Source organism: Chiloscyllium plagiosum, chromosome 26, assembly GCF_004010195.1.
Source record: "Chiloscyllium plagiosum isolate BGI_BamShark_2017 chromosome 26, ASM401019v2, whole genome shotgun sequence".
Taxonomy (NCBI): Eukaryota; Metazoa; Chordata; class Chondrichthyes; order Orectolobiformes; family Hemiscylliidae; genus Chiloscyllium; species Chiloscyllium plagiosum.
Window position 1 is genome coordinate 18,846,504 of NC_057735.1, and position 18,425 is coordinate 18,864,928.

An 18,425-nucleotide genomic window follows, 5' to 3' on the forward strand; every position below is an offset into this window, starting at 1 on the left:
GCACATCGACCTGGACCCAATATACTGGCCACTGCAGTGGACAGCTGGAACTGACAACCGGAAGCAGCAGATACAAATCACTATAAATGCCGGAGGAAACATCACAGAAGCGCTTCACAGGAGGTTCCCAAGCACTGAGGATGTCATCTAGACAGGGGACAAAATGTCTGTAACACAAATTCCCAGCTCGGCGAACAGAACCACAACAACGAGCACCCGAGCTACAAATCTTCTCCCAAACTTTGAAGATCATCTATGTATATCTGTGATCATCTGAGTTCCAAAACATTTCTGACTTCTAGCATCTGCAGTCCTTTGTTTTTTTGATCTGTTTTGCTTATCAAAGTTGAAGCGTTTTGATCATGTTATTTTATATACATGCAAATAAAAACAAAATACTGTGGATGCTGGAAATCTGAAACAGAACAGAAAATAGTGCAGAAACAGCAACATTTGTGAAGAGTGAAACAGACTTAATGTTTCAAGTCCAAAGTCTCTTTTTTGAATTACAGGATCTGCTTAGTTTCTCCAGCATTTTCTGTTTTTATTTTATGGAATACATACAAGTTGTGATGATGTATCTCCTTTTATTAAAGATTTTGGAACCTCAATCTTTGTACAAAATGCAGTAATTTAGATTTGATTTGAGCTGAGGACAAAGAAAGGTGATGTTGTATATTATTCAATGTTTATACTTTATAGACTATGCTGTAGTATACAATGTGTAGTACTGAAGGATGATAATGTCAGCTTGTACGAGAGACATAGCTGCAAATTGAGGGTTGATAGATTTAAGACAGATGTCAGAAGAATGTTCTTTACTCAGAGATAAGAGCATGGAATGCCCTGCCTACCAATGTACTTAAGTCAGCAACATGAGAGAGATTTAAACAATCCTTAGATAAGCACATGGATGATGATTGGATAGTATAGGGGACTGGGCTTAGATTACTTCACAGGTCGGTGCAACATCGAAGGCTGAAGGGCCTGTTCTGTGTTGTATTGTTCTATGTTTTACGTTCTAAGTATGATAAACTAGCAATGTAATTCTGAAACTGTTGTAACGATCTTTTTAGAAATATTGTAAACATATGTTCTTAAAAACAATATGAATGCACTTTTCACCAAATTTACTATGCTAATATATCAGATGATTGTAGCCATTCTCATTGCTCTTGTGTAGCATTTGTTACGACATGGGATAAACCCTCTTGTTTAATTTTGACAAGCACCATAGAAAAGGTTTACCTCATGCAGTAACCTATGAAAATTCTAGAGCGCAAAAACTATTTAGTAAAAATTACCAACTTCATTTCTTAAAGTATAACAGAGAATAATTAACAAACAACTATTTACAACTCCTTCCTCTAACCTATCTTTTACCTTCCCCCTTCTATAATAATAGTTTGATAAACCCCCCCGATAAAGATTTACCAAAATTCAAATTTTCAAAATCAGCCAAATGTTGAATCTTTTGTTTATATCTTTCTCTGTCTTCTTTTCTTTTTCTTAGGGATTTCTGTTTCACAGGTTACTGATTGATGAAAGTACCTTTAAGAGAGTAATACTCCGGGCAGTCTGCAGATGTTGGTGGCATGATAGTTCTCCTCCCAACTGTTCAATTTTCCCCGATTGTATACTCTCAAAGGGTTGGATTGTGTCATTGGCTTTTAAGATTGTCAAGATACTAAATTTAAAATTGATTAGAGTTGGTATTTTTCGGGTTGTAATTTAAACTGATTAGCTTAATTCGAATTTCCTTTGTCGTCTCCAGGCAACCAGCTAATCAAGTTGTTTGACCAAATGTTACATTATACCTTGTTCAGAACACTTCTTGCTGTGTCAGGTAGTTCGGCTAGCTTTTAACTCTCTTAATGATACAGTACACCCACATCTTCATAACACATTATTTAATAACTGTACTCAGCAATTCTCAACCCCGTGGCCAACTATTACTTGCTAGAAGGTGTAAGTAGGCTCAGTAAGTTTGTTTTATGACATTATATTTGAAGCCTGGTTGTGCACCAGGTCAAATGTTGCCAGACCAGAATAGACTTTCACAGTAGGTGTGGGAAAAGAAAAGCTTCTGAAGGTTTTTAAGTAGAATAGGTGATTCTTCATTGGAAATAGAATCTCACTATTATAAATTATTGTCTCTACATTATCACCTATCTGATCAACTGTTAAAGAAATCACAGCTGCAAGGATGGTTTGTTGCACCAAATGTTCACATAGCTGATCTGCTGAATGTGATGTTTTGCTTGCTTAATGCCTTCACCTTCCTCTGAAGAATACTGCTGTTGCTTTCCCAGCTCTTCAGGATCGATCATGTACCTTCTTTGTTTTTCCCAGTTGGGCAGAGCACATTGCACAAAGATGCCGTGGCACAATGGAATGTAGTGTGAAGCTATCTCCCACCCACACACCACCACTGGCATTCACACTTCATCTTCAACAGGCCATGATGGTGTCTAAGAATTATTTTCCATCTCTGAGCTCATTAGTAATTACATAAGGTTCCTAAGTTAAATTAAGATTCCATTTCATTTTTATTTGGTCGAAAGTAGCAATTTACCAGAATTATAGAGTGTTTTTTTTTAATGTTGCATTTCTGCTATGTCCCATTTTGAACCAGGATTTCTTGTGCCATGGTGCCCACCTAAATAATGTTGATACTCTTAATCCAAGGAAACAAGCCAGGAATAGCTGTAAACCAGCATTAAATGAATTATTTTTACCTGCTGCACCGCTGGGCATGATTTCTAACTAACAATTACTGAATTAGATCTACAGTTAACAATGACTCTTGCTTTTAAACATCCCAGAGGATTAATAAATCCAAGAACAGCATGGTGCAAGTATCCAATCCAAGTCTGGGTGGTGAGAAAGGTTGTGGTTTGGAAAATTGAAAGGAATGGGTGAATTTGATTACTTTATTGTAATTTTTTTTTAGAAAGTTTGTTGCTTATTTTCAATATCTAATTGAAAAGTGATTTCAATTGCTGCAAAGAAGGTGTGTAATTGTTTCAAACGATATTTTGTAGTAAACAGATACAAGTGCGCCATCATGTGATTAATGCCTGTAATTAAGCAGTGACAAGTAATGTAAATGAAGACAGAAGTGTGTAATTGAGAAAGTAAATGCAAATACACAGCAACTCATATGAAGTTTTCTGAACACGGAAGATATTTATGCCAAATAAATGGCTTTGACAGATAGTCTTTTCACAATGTAAGGTTGACGCCCAGTCTTGTTGACAGAAAATACAATTTCAGGAAATACTGAAGGCTTCATTGAAAGGAAGAGAGTTGACGTCAGTGTGCCCAAAAAGCTGAACAGAGTCACAATTTTTAAAAGATCAACCTTTCTGCAAGGAGATTAAAGCATCTTAAATATTCACAAAATTTTATTTTGAAAACAAAACAAAACATTCTTTCTATGCATTCCTCATATTTGTTAAATTCATCTCAACTATTCTACATAGACCATATAGAGGAATAAAACTATTTCAAATAGCAATAATGCTAATACTACAATTAATTTTTAAAACATTCATTGATGTGGTGAGGGCATAGCTGGCCAGGCAAGCATTTATTCCCATCCCTAAGTGCCCAGAAGGTAGTTTAAAGGTCAACCATATTGCTGTGGCTCTGGAGTCACATGTAGGCCAGACCAGGTAAAGATGGTAGCTTCCTTCACTAAAGGGCATTAGTAAACAAGATGGATTTTTTCCAACAATCGATTCAAGGTCATCTTTAGATTCTTAATTTCAGATTATTTTTGACTGAATTCTAATTCTGCAATCTGCCCTGATGGGATATGAACCTAGGACCCAGAGCATGATCTGGATCTCTAGATTAAAGTACCACTAGTCTATCACCTCCCCTTTGAGAGGAGGTTAAATTCACACACTTATAATTTGAGTTTTTTAATGTGATTAAGATTATGATAAGCAATATTGAATTATTAATTCAAACTGGTATGATGTTGAAAGTGTAGGAAAGTTTAAAGGTTATTTACATCCACATACTGCTCTACGTTTTCTCTCAGACTAAGAATTTCATGTTCAGTTTCAAGGAGCTGATATTTTACCTTTATCACATTATCTTCCTTGATGACTTGACATCCCACTGCAATCATTTATTTGAAAATAAAAAAAGGAGAAAATATTGCATGAAGAATTAAAGCCTGTTGTTTGCAGTTTTGTATGAATACACAAACATGGATTTTGCCCTTATAATGTACTAATAAACCTTGAGTGAGTATTATGCCTCTGCATAATTAAGCATACCTTTAAGTATTTATGGTGGCCTGCAAATTAAAAATCACAAATTACTTGATGATGTCATAATACAGGGCCATTGTAGCAGTAGCTTTCTTGACATTGTTTTAACTCGACGTTTGGCTGCAAGACTTGCATACAATTTTGACGATTATGCTGCTGGCATATGGGAGGAGTGCTTAAGGGGAAAATGGGTCTCAACTGTGATTTTTCTATTCATTCATTTTAAAGATGGAGGTGGAGAATTTAACTTTTAGTTCTGTTCGAAATAAGTCTCCAGCATTGCCAGGACAAAAGGGAATTATTTTTTAAACAAAACTAAGGCAATACAGCTCGACAATTCTCCCCAGAAATTTTCTTCTCACACAATGACGCTTTGCAGAGGTATGTGTAATTCCTACGTTTTGTGTTCCTTTTGCCATGTCATCTTTGGTTCTTTTGCCAATCACCAACAATGCATTTTATCAGCCATCAACCATTCAAAACATTGACTCCAACACCTTTATCAAATCTCCTTCAACCTTTTCTGCTCTAATGAGATTGATCCCAAGTTATCTAGTCTCCGTAACTACAATCCTTCATCCTAAAACTATTCTAATAAAAGTCTTCTGCACCTTCTCAGAAGTCGTCTTGTTTTTTAAGTGTGGTCATTTTAAATAAAATGGGCATGTAGAGTAAAATCAGTGTTAAAACATTTTTTCCTTGCCTTTATATTGTATATTTAACATATTTCTCCGTTACAATATTTATAGTACCCAGAAACCCACATACTTTATTGAAGGCTGTATTAATCTTCAAAATTTGTGAACAAGCACAAATTGGTGTTATTTGGCATGTATTGCTTCTATATTTTTCCTCTCGCAACATATCACTTCACAAATTTCTGTCATATATCCACATGGTCCTCTAAACTGTCCATGACCTCTTGGAATATATTACTATCATCCTCAATGTGTGTTACATTTCCAAGTTCCATGCCATCAACAAGTTTAAAAGTTGTTCCAATTACCATTAAGCTGTTGGATAAAGATTAATTTGGATAAATGTGAGGAGTTGCTTTTTGGTTGGGCAAATCAGGACAGGAATAATACAGTTAACGGTAAGGTCCTGTGGAGTGTTGCCAAATAAAGAAACCTTGGACTTCATCGTTCCTGGTAAGTGAAAACACAGGGAGACAGGGTCATGAAGATGATGTTTGGTATGCTTGCCTATGTTGGTCAGTGCATTGAACATTGAAGTTGGGAGGTCATGTGGTTATATCGGACATTGGTTAGACCACTTTTGGAATTCTGCTTTCAATTCTGATCTCTCTGCTATAGGAAAGATGTTGTGAAACTTGAAAAGGTTCAGAAAATATTTACAATGATGTTGCCAGGGTTGGAGAAGGTGAGGAATTCAGATGTTGGGGAGTCAGTATTGAAAATTGTGGTGCTGGAAAAGTGCAGCATGTCAGGCAGCATCTAAGGAGAATGTGAGTTGACATTTTAGGCATAAGCCCTTCATTAGGAAACGGGGAGAGGCTGAATAGGCTGGTGCTATTTTCCCTGGAGCATCAGAGGCTGAGAGGTGACCTTATACAAGTTTATAAAATCATGGAGGGCATGGATAAGGTAAATAGACAAAGCACTTTCCTAGGGTAGGGGAGTCCAAAGCTAGAGGGGCATAAGTTTAATGTGAGAAGGGAAAGATTTAGAAGGGAGCTAAGAAGCAACTTTTTCATGCAGAGGGTGGTATGTATATGGAATGAGTTGTCAGAGGTAGTGGTGGAGGCTGGTACAATTAGAGCATTTGAAAGGCACTGGGTAGGTATATGAATAGAAAGGGTTTGGAGGGGTATGTGCCAAATGCTGGCAGATGGGACGAGATTAATTTAGGATATCTGTTTGGCATGGACAAGTTTAATCGTGCTGTGTATCTCTATGACAAAGCTTTTGGACATCCATCTTATCACCTCCTTTGACTCAGCTCAAGCCCTTTGAACAAAAGAGGCCATTCAGAACACTTTCATCATTCTAGGAGAAAGTGAGGTTTGCAGATGTGGGAGATCAGAGTCAAAAAGTTTGGTGCTGGAAAAACATAGCAGGTCAGCAGCCTCCAAGGAGCAGGAAAGTGGATGATTCAGGCATAAGCCCTTAATTAGGAATGTTCCATCATTCTGTTACATCACAGTTCCTCTGTACTTAAGCCGCCAGGGAACAGAGCATTCAAAAATTACCAAATCTTGCCGTGAGATTTAGAACTAATGAGAATTGATTACGTTGCAGATCTCAATTTGGTTACACTCATTCATGTAAGTGGATGGCACATAACAGACCAACATGATATATCCTGACAGATCGCCTCACATGATTAGCCAGAGATTGTGGCAGTCTAATACGACAGATGGAATCATTTCTGTAATGTTACCCTGATGACCCAATGAGGAGAGGCAATATACCATGTGAGGCCCAAGAAAAACTTGTATTATAAAGCCACCATAGAGCTTTGCTGTGAATGACCTTTATTGTTGCTGTTATCAGCCACACAATCATTATTGTATACAAACTGTAGCTTTGTTCGAGCAGCAATACAACAATGACTAGTTAGTGACCCTTGGCAGTGTCAGTATTGTGATAATTATTGTTTGGGACTCCAGACATTTCAGTATAAAAGGACTTCAGATCATTTACATCCAGTCTATATTTTACCTCAATTTAATGTTAAAACCAAAAAGTGGCACACCCAAAAATACAGTTTCATCTCAGTGCTACACTCAACTGTCAGTTTAGATTAGCAAAGTTAAATGCTTTATCAATGTTATCTGACTGATCTCAGTGAGAAAGGAAGGGTGTGTTCAGATAAATTAAGCAGCCCTCGAATGACCTAGGCAAGGGCAACCATAACCTTACTCAAACGTTCATACGCAGATGCATTGAGTGTGACTCAAATTAGGCCCAGCCCAATGAAATACCTTTTAAAGCTTACTTTCTGGATTTATACTTCATGAGTTGGCAAGATACTGGAGCACTACATCTGAGTCAGGAATAGGAGGAAGCAGAGAAAATACCAAAAGGAGTTGCAAGCTTCTGAGTCCTTATGATTTTTTAAGTCACATCTTTCACTTTAAAACTCTGCTGAGTAATTTTAACAAAAAGGGAACAGGTATGTCCAAAAGCTTTAGAAATGTTTAATTTCCGAATTAAACCAGTTCATTTTTAATATATAACTGTTGGAAAATTTGAATGAATTTCAATAAATCAACTTGTCCAGCTAATTAGTTGGTTTGGATGTGAGCATAAGAGGTACAGTTAGTAAGTTTGCAAATGACACCAAAATTGGAGGTGTAGTGGGCAGCGAAGAAGGTTACCTCAGATTACAACTGGATCTTGGTCAGATGGGTCAATGGGCTGAGAAGTGGCAGATGGAGGTTAATTCAGATAAATGCGAGGTGCTGCATTTTGGGAAAGCAAATCTTAGCAGGACATATATACTTAATAGTAAGGTCCAAGGGAGTGTTGCTGAACAAAGAGACCTTGGAATGCAGGTTCATAGCTTCTTGTAAGTGGAGTTGCAGGTAGATAGGATAGTGAAGAAGGCGTTTGGTATGCTTTCCTTTATTGGTCAGAATATTGAGTACAGGAGTTGGAAGGTTATGTTGCAGCTGTACACGACATTGGTTAGGCCACTTTTGGAAAATTGCATACAATTCTGGTCTCCTTCCTCTGAGAAGGATGTTGTGAAATTTGAAAGAGTTCAGGAAAGCTTTACAAGGATGTTGCTAGGGTTGGAGGATTTGAACTACAGGGAGAGGTTGAATAGGCTGGGGCTGCTTTCCCTGGAGTGTCGGAGCTGAGGGGTGACCTTATAGAGGTTTATAAAATCATGAGAGGTATGGATAGGATAAATAGACAAAGTCTGTTGCCTGGGATGGGATCCAGAACTAGAGGGCATAGGTTTAAGATGAGAGGGGAAAGATATAAAAGAGCCCTAAAGGGCAACATTTTCACACAGAGGGTGATATGTGTATGGAATGAGCTGCCAGAGGAAGTTGTGGAGGCTACAACATTTAAAAGGCATCCGGATGGGTATATGAATAGGAAGGGTTTGGAGGGATATGGGCCAGGTGCTGGCAGGTGGGATTAGATTGGGTTGGGATATTTGGTCAGCATGCACAGGTTGGACTGAAGGGTCTGCTTCCGTGTTGTACACGTCTATGACTATTACTTTGAGTATTCAATGGAAGCAATTTGTATATATTTCTAAATTTAGACTTCTGAACAAATTTGAGTTCAATAATATATCAGTTAATAAAGTAAACTAGTAGATAGAGGCAGCTAGATTCTAGTTAAGTTAGGAGGTTTGAAAGGTCATCAAAGGCAGTTGGGAATATGTATTTGAGATGACAATCAAATCACCTCAATTTTATTAACAGGTGGAACATGTTCGAGAGGCTGAATTGCCAATTTCTACTTTGAATTCATATTAGATTACTTACAATGTGGAAACAGGCCCTTCGGCCCAACAAGCCCACAATGACCCTCCGAAGAGCAACCTACCCAGACCCATTCCCCTACATTTACCCCTTCACCTAACGCTACGGGCAATTTAGCATAGCCAATTCACCTAACCTGCACATTTTTGGACTGTGGGAGAAAACCCATGCAGACACGGGGAGAATGTGCAAACTCCACACAAACTGTCGCCTGAGGCACGAATTGAACCTGGGTCTCTGGCACTGTGAGGCAGCAGTGCTAACCACAATGCCACCGTGCCGCCCAATCATGGGTTATTGAACTCTGTTAATGTTTCTGTCGCCTTAAATAATTTACATACATCAACACATAGGTTCACTAGCATTGCACCCCTTTAGAATTATGCCAGTTATTTTATCTTTGCGCTCTTCCAACACGATCAATCACTACACATTCCTCCCTATTAAATTTCAACTGCTGCTTGCTGACCCATTTTACCAACTTTCATATGCCCTTTTGAAGTTTCAAACTATCCTCATAACTCTTTCAATTTTCATGTCATCCATATATTTGAAATTGTGCCTTGTGCTCAAATGACTAAGTTAACAATATGTATCATGAAAAGCAAGAGTTGTTAGACGGACCCTTGTGGAACTTCAGTACAAATATTCTGCCAAGTATTCTCCAGCAGTTTCTCCTACAAAGATGGTAGTAATGAGATGTTTTGAATGAATGGAGAGGATTTGTTGAGGGAACTATAAGGAGGAAGTATGTCATTGCGGTATAAGCAGCAGATGGAGGAATGGGAATGTGAGGTTGTCCTACTAACTGAGGAAGGAGGAGCGCTCCAATAGCTTGTACTTTCAATAAACCTGTACTGAAGCGTCAATATCCTGGGATGTTTAGCTACCAATCATGCCCTTCCCTCAACCAAGTCTCAGTAATAGCAATAGTATCATGCTCCCAGGTACTAATCCAAGCCCTACATTCATCTGCCTTACCTACTGTACTTCTTGCATTAAAACAAATGCACCTCAGACCACCAGTCCCTTTGCATTCATCATCTGCTCCCTGCCTCCTCTTCCCCTTAGTCACACTGACTTCATTACAACTTGCAAACTTTTCACTTTACTCACGTGACAATTCAGCTAATTCTTGTAATTCTTAACTATAGTAAAATGATTGATGCATAGATACTGTCTAGTTATTTCGTTTATCTGTGGATGTTGTTTTACAAAACATTGTACTTTTTTCAGAACTGTAGATTGTGTTCAGTCGTGTTGCACATCTATGTTTGTGGAGAGTTCTATTACAGAATTGTAGCACTGTATACAATAGTAATATGTCAGATCTGTAGTAGTGTATAAGAAATATTACATAGCTGTTAGTCTTGTACTATAATATTGTATTCCATATAACCCTGATTTTATCAAGTGTGAAAAGTGAAAAATAAACTGACAGGCAATGCAAAGGCTTTGGTTCAAAAGCCGAGTCAACGATTAGAAATTCTTTCTTTATCTTTGCTTTGAGGAACCAATGAGGCCTGGTGTGCACAATAACTTTTTACAAAGGGTGGGGTTCAGTTGAGTTCACAGGAAAGCGAAAAATAATAATAGACAGTATCTGCCAACTGCAATCAGCTTGCTGGTTGCTAAGAACTTTTCTAACATCAATACACGAGCAACCACAAATGCATCAATATCGTCTTAAGAATTAGCGAATCAAATGAAGCCTCAGATATGGGGTTAATTCTGACATTAGTATAACAACCAAAAAGAAGCGGAAAAACACATATTGGTCCCATGGTATATTGTTACAGGCAGCAGATTCTAAACATATGACACTGACTCCAGGCTTATTAGAGCGAAAATTTGGCAGGAAATTTCCCTAATTGTTGTCGTTTCTGTGACTGTGTGCTCCAATGACAATCCAGGTAAGGTCAGAATTTCACCAGCTCTCAAATTTATTGTGCACTTTTTTTTCTGTTGGGGAATTATAAGAAATTAAAATAATAACTTTTGCTTTACAAATGACTACACTTCCAGGACAGATGGGACTGAAAGCTGGACTAGATTTCTCCAAATGTCTCCTATTGCATATTTCTCCTATAGCTCAAGTGAATCTTTAGAAGAGTATAAAAGCAGTAGGAGTATACTTAAGAGGGAAATCAGGAGGGCAAAAAGGGGAATGAGATAGCTTTGGCAGATAGAGTTAAGGGGAATCCAAAGGGTTTTTACAATTACATTAAGGACAAAAGGATAACGAGGGAGAGCATAAGGCACCTCAAAGATCAACAAGGCCACCTTTGTGTGGAGCTGCAGGAGATGGGGAGATACTAACTGAGTATTTTGCATCAGTGTTTACTGTGGAAAAGGACATGGAAGATATAGAATGTAGGAAAACAGGTGGTGACATCTTGATAAATGTCCATATTACAGAGGAGGAAGTGCTGGATGTTTTGAAACACATAAAAGTGGATAAATCGGCAGGACCTGATCATTTGTACCCAAGAACTCAATGGGAAGCTAGGGAAGTGATTGCTGGGCCTCTTGCTGAGATATTTGTATCATTGATAGTCACAGGTGAGGTGCGTGAAAACTGGAGGTTGGCTAACTTGGTGCCGTTGTTTACGAAAGGTGGTAAGGACAAGCCAGGGAACTATAGACCAGTGAGCCTGATATGGTAGTGGGCAAGTTGTTGGAGGGAATCATGAGGGACAGGATGCATTTGGAAAGGCAAGGACTGATTAGTGATAGTCAACGTGACTTTGTGAGTGGGAAATCATGTCTCACAAACTTGAGTGAGTATTTTGAAGAAGTAACAAAGAGGATTGATGAGGGCAAAGCGGTAGATGTGACATTATGGACTTTAGTAAGGTATTCAACAAGGTTCACCATGGGAGACTGGTTAGCAAGATTAGATCTCATAGAATACAGGGACAACTAGCCATTTGGATGCTGAACTGGTGCAAAGATAGAAGACAGAGGGTGGTGTGGAGGGTTGTTTTTCAGACTGGAGGCCCATTACCAGTGGAGTGCCACAAGGATTGGTGCTGGGTCTACTACTTTTCATCATTTATATAAATGATTTGGATGTGAGCATAAGAAGTATAGCTAGTTCGTTTGCAGATGATACCAAAATTGAAAGTATAGTGGACAGTGAAGAAGGTTACCTCAGATTACAATGATATTTTGATTAGGTGGGCCAATGGGCTGAGACGTGGCAGATGGAGTTTAATTAAGATCAATGTGAGGTGCTTCATTTTGGGAAAGCAAATCATAGCAGAACTTATACACTTAATGGTGAGGTCCTCAGGAGCGTTGCTGAACAAAGAGACCTTGGAGTGCAGGTTCATAGCTCCTTGAAAGTGGAGTCACAGGTAGAAGGATAGTGAAGAAGGCGTTTGGTATGTTTTCCTTTATTGGTCAGAGTATTGAGTACAGGAGTTGGGAGGTCATGTAGCAGCTGTACAGGACATTGGTTAGGTCACTATTGGAATATTATGTGCAGTTCTGGTCTCCTTCCTATTGGAAAGATGTTGTGAAACTTGAAATGGTTCAGAAAAGATTTACAAGGATGTTGCCAAGGTTGGAGGATTTGAGCTATAAGGAGAGGTTAAATAGGCTAGGGATGTTTTCCTTGGAGCATTGGAGGGGGAGGGGTGACCTTATATAGGTTGATGAAATCATGAGGGGCATGGATAGGACAAATAGACAAAGTGTTTTCCTTGGGGTGGTGGAGTCCAGAACTAGGTTTAAGGTGAAAGGGTAAAGATATAAAAGAGACCTAAGGGGCAACTTTTTCACGCAAAGGGTGGTATTTGTATGAAATGAGATGCCAAAGGAAGCAGTGGAGGCTAGTGCAATTGCAACATTTAAAAGGCATCTTGATGGGTATATAAATAAGAAGGGATTTGAGGGATATGGGTCAGGTGATGGCAGGTGGGACGAGACTGGGTTGGGATATCTGGTCGGCATGGACAAGATGGACTGAAGGGTCTGTTTCCATGCTGTACATCTCTCTGACTCTGTGACTCTATAACTGCTCTCTGGGTTGGTTAAGGTTTTAGTGTTCCTGCCATTGACTGCTCATTGATACATCCTTCACTTGATGTGATGGGGAGAGCTGTCTACACTTTGAGAGGTGTGGTAGACTCCATTGGAGTCTTGTTACTTTTCCATGAGGTGGAATACAGCTTCACAATTTGTTTCGGCCTTCGTGAATTTCAGTCAATGTTCTTTTTTTTGGTTAAAAGTACCTTTCACAACTACAGATTAATTTACAACTTTATGTTTGATAGCACATCTCATAATAACATGAGAGGCAGTGCCTTCATATTTTTATTACTAGCATCTGGAGACCCAGGCTAATACACTGGGAGCCTTAGGAGCTCTCTTGTGGCACAATGTAATTCCAGTGTCCCTACCCTTGGAAAATCAGGCTCAGGTTCAAGTCCCACCTGCTGCAGAGGTGTGCAATAACATCTCTCAACTGGTTAATTAAATAGGTTAAAAAAAGAAACTGGATTTGAATCCCACCAGGCAAATGGTGAAATCTGAATTCAATGAAATGAATCTGGAATTAAAAGGCAGACTAATGCTGTAAAAACCCACCTGGTTCACTAATGCACTTCAGGGAAGGAAAATATGGCATCCTCACCTGGTCTGGCCTGCATGTGACTCTGGATCCCCAACTACGTAGGTGCTTGTGTGAATGACCTCTACATTGGCCTAACAAGTCACTCATATGTATCAAATCACTACAAAATTTGATAAAAGGAATGAAACTGGCAGAACGCTCTGCATTGACCAAGGCACTGGAAATAACAATAGCACATACAACCTTAATGACCCTGCAAAGTCTTCCTTAATTAACATCGGGTGGTTTGTGCTAAAATAGGGAGAGTTTTCCCATAGCTACAACCACTCAAGGAATGGTTAGAATCATCAAGTCCATTCCTGCACCAGCTGAGTTTATCAAGACGGTCCTGCTCCTTCAACCTCACCCTTCATCTGAAGTGTGATGACCCTCAGGTTCGACTCAACTCTAGTTGACTCTCTATAAGACAGCAGCCGTATTGTCTGCTGGTAAAATGGTGACTTTGCCTTTGTCTCGAATAGTCAGATCTAAGGGTAACAAAAGGTAAGCAAGCATTTAAACAGAAAATGAGCCGAGCCAAGGGCAGAATTGATGATGGAGTTAGAAAGTCTGAGTGATGTTTGTAGGCACATCTCAGGATTAAGTGTGACATCAAGTTTGCAAACTGTTTTAATCTCAAACAGATGCCAGGGAACAAATGGAACCATTGGCTGAAGGATGGAATTTATGGTGGAGATGAAAGATAATCTAAACTTCTTGAAACATGTTTTAAAAATTACATAAAATGTTCCATAGTTTGAAAATCTTCAGTTTGTTAACCTGTTCTACTATCTTTGATGATTGTTATTGGATTAATATCACAGGTAACTCATTTAACTTAACCTTAACAAGATAAATTTAATTTGAAATCGAAGCACATCATTTTGACATAACAAAGCTAGTTAGAGTGAAAAGGTTTAAAGCTGTATCTGATCTATGAATGCTGACATGATTATTGGATTCTAGATTTCATTTCTATTTTCACTGGGTCACGCTCATCACTGCCATGTAAACAACATACATTCTTTGCAGCTTTCCAAAACAGTGTGGCTTTTATAACTCTGTAAATTTCATTTTTTTTAACCAAAGAAACATTTCTTTTATTATGAATTTAAAGACCCTGAATTAATTTGAAGAACAATGAACCTACATTTTCACAGCAAATTTCAAGAACATCCACTGGCTACTTTTGCATGTGGATCAGTCACTGAGGACAATATGTCATTTGAACATACGCAAGAACATACGAAATTGGAGTAGATATAGACCCATTTGACCCCTCAAGTCTTTGGTTCTATTCAATAAGATTGTGACTCATTTGTTTGTATTTCATAATCCTTATTTTCCTGTGTAACTCCATAACTTTGGATTCTGTTGCCTAATGAGAATCTATCCACCTCAGCCTCCTAAGGCAGAGAATGCCAAAGCTCTAAAGTTCCTAAATAGCACCAATTCCAACTGGCATTAATCTTAAAGCTGTGCACTTCCGAATGCAGATTTTTCCACTCTGAAGTACTCTGAGCTTTATGTGGAACATTCATTTTCATAAATCTTCTCCTCTGCACTCCAACATTTGACCGTTCTGCCATCCTATCTTCGTCCAGTCCTTTTTCTCGAACACGTCATCATCTCTCTATTACGTTTCCAGATTTTCATAGAACTCCATGATTTAATCTCTTTAATTAGACTTTTGTTCCTGTCAAAGCACCAATGAATAATTTTAAGCAATGTTATAAATAACAATTCCTGTGACTTTGATCATGTTGATTATAATTCCTCATCCCTCTTGATCTTCCTGTCACCATTGACATGATCCATGGCACAATCCTCCTCTAATAATATTCCTGTATTGTCCATTTCCGTGGGGTTGCACTCACCTGGTCATATTCACATTGTTCTGATTATAGTCTCAGAGAACCAACAACACTGCATTCCCTTCTTACATCCTACTTTCACTATCCACCAAGGTAATATCATTGGCTGTTCTACATCTTCTCAGACAGCCATTTGAAAGCATTCATTGAAGACATGGAATTAGTTTCCACATATAGGTTGCTGACAAACAGCTCTTCGTCTTCATCAACTCTCAGAGATTCTCCAGTGGTTTTATGTCATCAGAGTGGGTTTTAAGCAGTATTGAATAAGTTGTTACGTTTGATATTCACTGTCTTCTCATCTGGGTGTGTTTCTGGATCCAAGGATCCCACCCATTGGCTCAATCGTGTCCTCACCAAGTAACAGTACGTTATTTGTACTTATCTGTTGACACTCTTAATTTCCTGGAATTATCTTGCCATTATCTCTCCAACTACATATTCTGTGCCTGTGCACTTGTCCCCACTTCACCTGATGAAGGAGCAGTGCTCCAAAAGCCTGTGATTTCAACTAAACCTGTTGGACTAAACCTGTGGCGTATTACAAACCAGCCAAAAATCCTGATCCCAGGGAAGGCCTATTCATTGGCTAGCGCCCCATTGTTTCCATAAAATTCACCTCAATTGTCAGATAAGAACAATATATTACATTAATGCAATATTTATTTCAATTTCTTATGTTTAATTTAATTATCTTAACAGCACGATCACAGTGTATTTGTCTTCCAGTGGTTCATGAAATAAAATTATAGAATGTTTATGACCCAGAAACAGAGTACTTGTCTCATAGTGTCTGCACCAGACAAAAATGAACCAACCAGCCTAATCTCATTCTCCAGCATTTGGTTTACAGTCTTGTAGGTTATAGCACTTGTTATCCAGGCACCTTTTAAGTAAATTGCTGGTGTCTGTCTGTGCTATCTTTCCGGGCAGCCAGTTCCAGATGTCTAGGGTGGAAAATATGTATTCTCATCTCCTCTTTAAACTTTCTGCCAATCACTTTAAATCTGTACTCCTCCAATTACAGACCTGTCTGCTGAGGTAAACAGACACTTAGCATCCATATGATCAAGGCTCTTCACAATTTTCTACATCCGAATTGAATCTCCCCTTAGCCTTTTCTGTTGTCAGGACAACTCCAACCCATCTAATCTTTCCTCACTGCTTTATGTTTCCCAACAACATCTTCCTAAATCTCCTCTGCACCAACTCTGGTGCAATTCCATCCTTTTTGTGATGACCAAAAATGCACACTGTGCACGAGTTTAGTCCTAACTAATGCTGTATAAAGTTCCAGCGTAACATCACAGTTCTAAATAGCATGGTTAAAATAGGAAAGGATTCCATTTACCTACTTAACAATATTTTCAACTTGTCCTGATACATTCAGGGAATTGTGGTCATTCTGTCAGTGTTCTCCCAGTTAATGTCTATTCCTTTTGCCTGTTTGACCTCCTCCAGTGTATCAATGAACATTTCGCTGGGTTGAATTCCATTTGCCACTTTTATCGTCATCAGATCAGTCTGCTGATGTTTTCCTGCAGTCAAAAGCTATCTGTTTTACTATCAACCATGTGACCAATTTTGTTGTGTCATCTGCAAACATTTTGACCACGCCCCTTACATTTCTAAATAGATGATTAATATGCACCACAAAAAGCAGAGGTCTTGAGCACTGGGTGCTGAAGAATCCCACTGGAAAAGGCTTCCAATTCAAAAAAAAACCCATAAACATTTTGTTTTCTGTCACTAAGTCAACATTATATCCATGTCATGGAATATGAAATTACAGATGTACATACGTTACTCATGGTACAAAGTATCCAGATTAGAAAATTACAGCACTGAACAAGTTCTTTAGCCTACCATGTTGTGCCGAGGATTAATCCAAACCTAAAATGAAGTAACCTAACCTATCCAATACCTCAATTCACTGCCGTCCATGTGCATGTCCAACAGTTGCTTAAAGACCCTCATGATTCTGCTTCTACCATCAGTGCTGGCAACGCATTCCATGCATTCACAACTCTCTGCGTAAAAAACGTACCTCTGAGGTCTCCTCTATACCTTCCTCATAACACCTTAAAACTATGACCCTTCGTGGCAGTCAATCCTGCCCTGGGGAAAGTCTCTGCTTATCGACTCTATCCATGCCTCTCATCACCTCTCTTCCTCCTCCTCTCCAGAGAGAAAAGTCTCTCCTCCTCTCTTCGTAAGAGAAGCCCTATAGTTCAGGCAGCATCCTGGTAAACCTTCTTTGCCCCCTTACCAAAGCCTCTGCATCTTTCTTATAATAGGGCGACCAGAACTGGACATAATATTCCAAGTGTGGTCTCACCAGGGTTTTGTAGAGCTGCAGCAAAACCTCGCAGCTCTTCAACTCGATCCCCCTATAAAATAAAAGCCAAACACCATATGTTTTCTTAACAACCCTATCCATTTGTTGGCAACATTGACGGATCTATGCACTTGAACACCAAGATCCCACTGTTCATCCACACTGCCAAGAATCCTGTCTTTATTCCTGTATTCAGCACTCATATTGGACCTTTCAAAATGCATCACTTCGCATTTATCCAGGTTGAACTCCATCTGCTATTTCTCAGCCCACCTCTGCATCCTGTCTATGTCATGATGCAGCCTGCAATGGCACCTCCAACCTTGGTGTCATTGGCCCATTTATGAACCCAGCCCTCAACCTCCTCATCCAAGTCATTTTTAAAAACTGTAAAGAGCAGAGGCTCAAGAACAGAGTGCTGCAGGAAACCACTCAGCACTGACCTCTAGGCAGAATACTTTACACCTACAACCACTTTCTGCCTTCTGTCAGCCAAACAATTTTGAACCCAGAGAGCCAAATCACCCTGTATCCCATACCTCCTGACTTTATGAATGAGCCAACCATGGAGAACCTTATCAAATGCCTTGCTGAAGTCCATATACACCACATTCACTGCTTGACATTCATCAACCTGTCTCGTCACCTCCTCAAAGAACTCAATAAGATTTGTGAGGCATGACTTGCCCCTCACAAAGCCATGCTGACTGCTATTAATCATGCTATGCTTTTCAAAATATTCATATATCCAATCCCTCCCTTCTCACTGATCATTCTCTTATTCCTCACATATTAGTAAAATGCCTTTTGGTCCTCCCTAATCCTTCCTGCCAAGCATTTT

The 18,425-nt window shown here is 39.0% G+C and overlaps 1 protein-coding gene across 1 annotated transcript in view; it reads left to right on the forward strand.

Annotated features, from left to right (window-relative positions):
- Positions 1-9,825: 9,825 nt before the first annotated feature.
- Positions 9,826-18,425, forward strand: part of LOC122563174 (sushi, von Willebrand factor type A, EGF and pentraxin domain-containing protein 1-like) — a 51,130-nt gene continuing 42,530 nt past the window's right edge. The window contains exon 1 of the mRNA XM_043716683.1: positions 9,826-10,667. Coding sequence (XP_043572618.1) covers positions 10,656-10,667 — 12 coding nt within the window. The 5' untranslated portion in view covers positions 9,826-10,655. The remainder of the gene's footprint in view (positions 10,668-18,425) is intronic.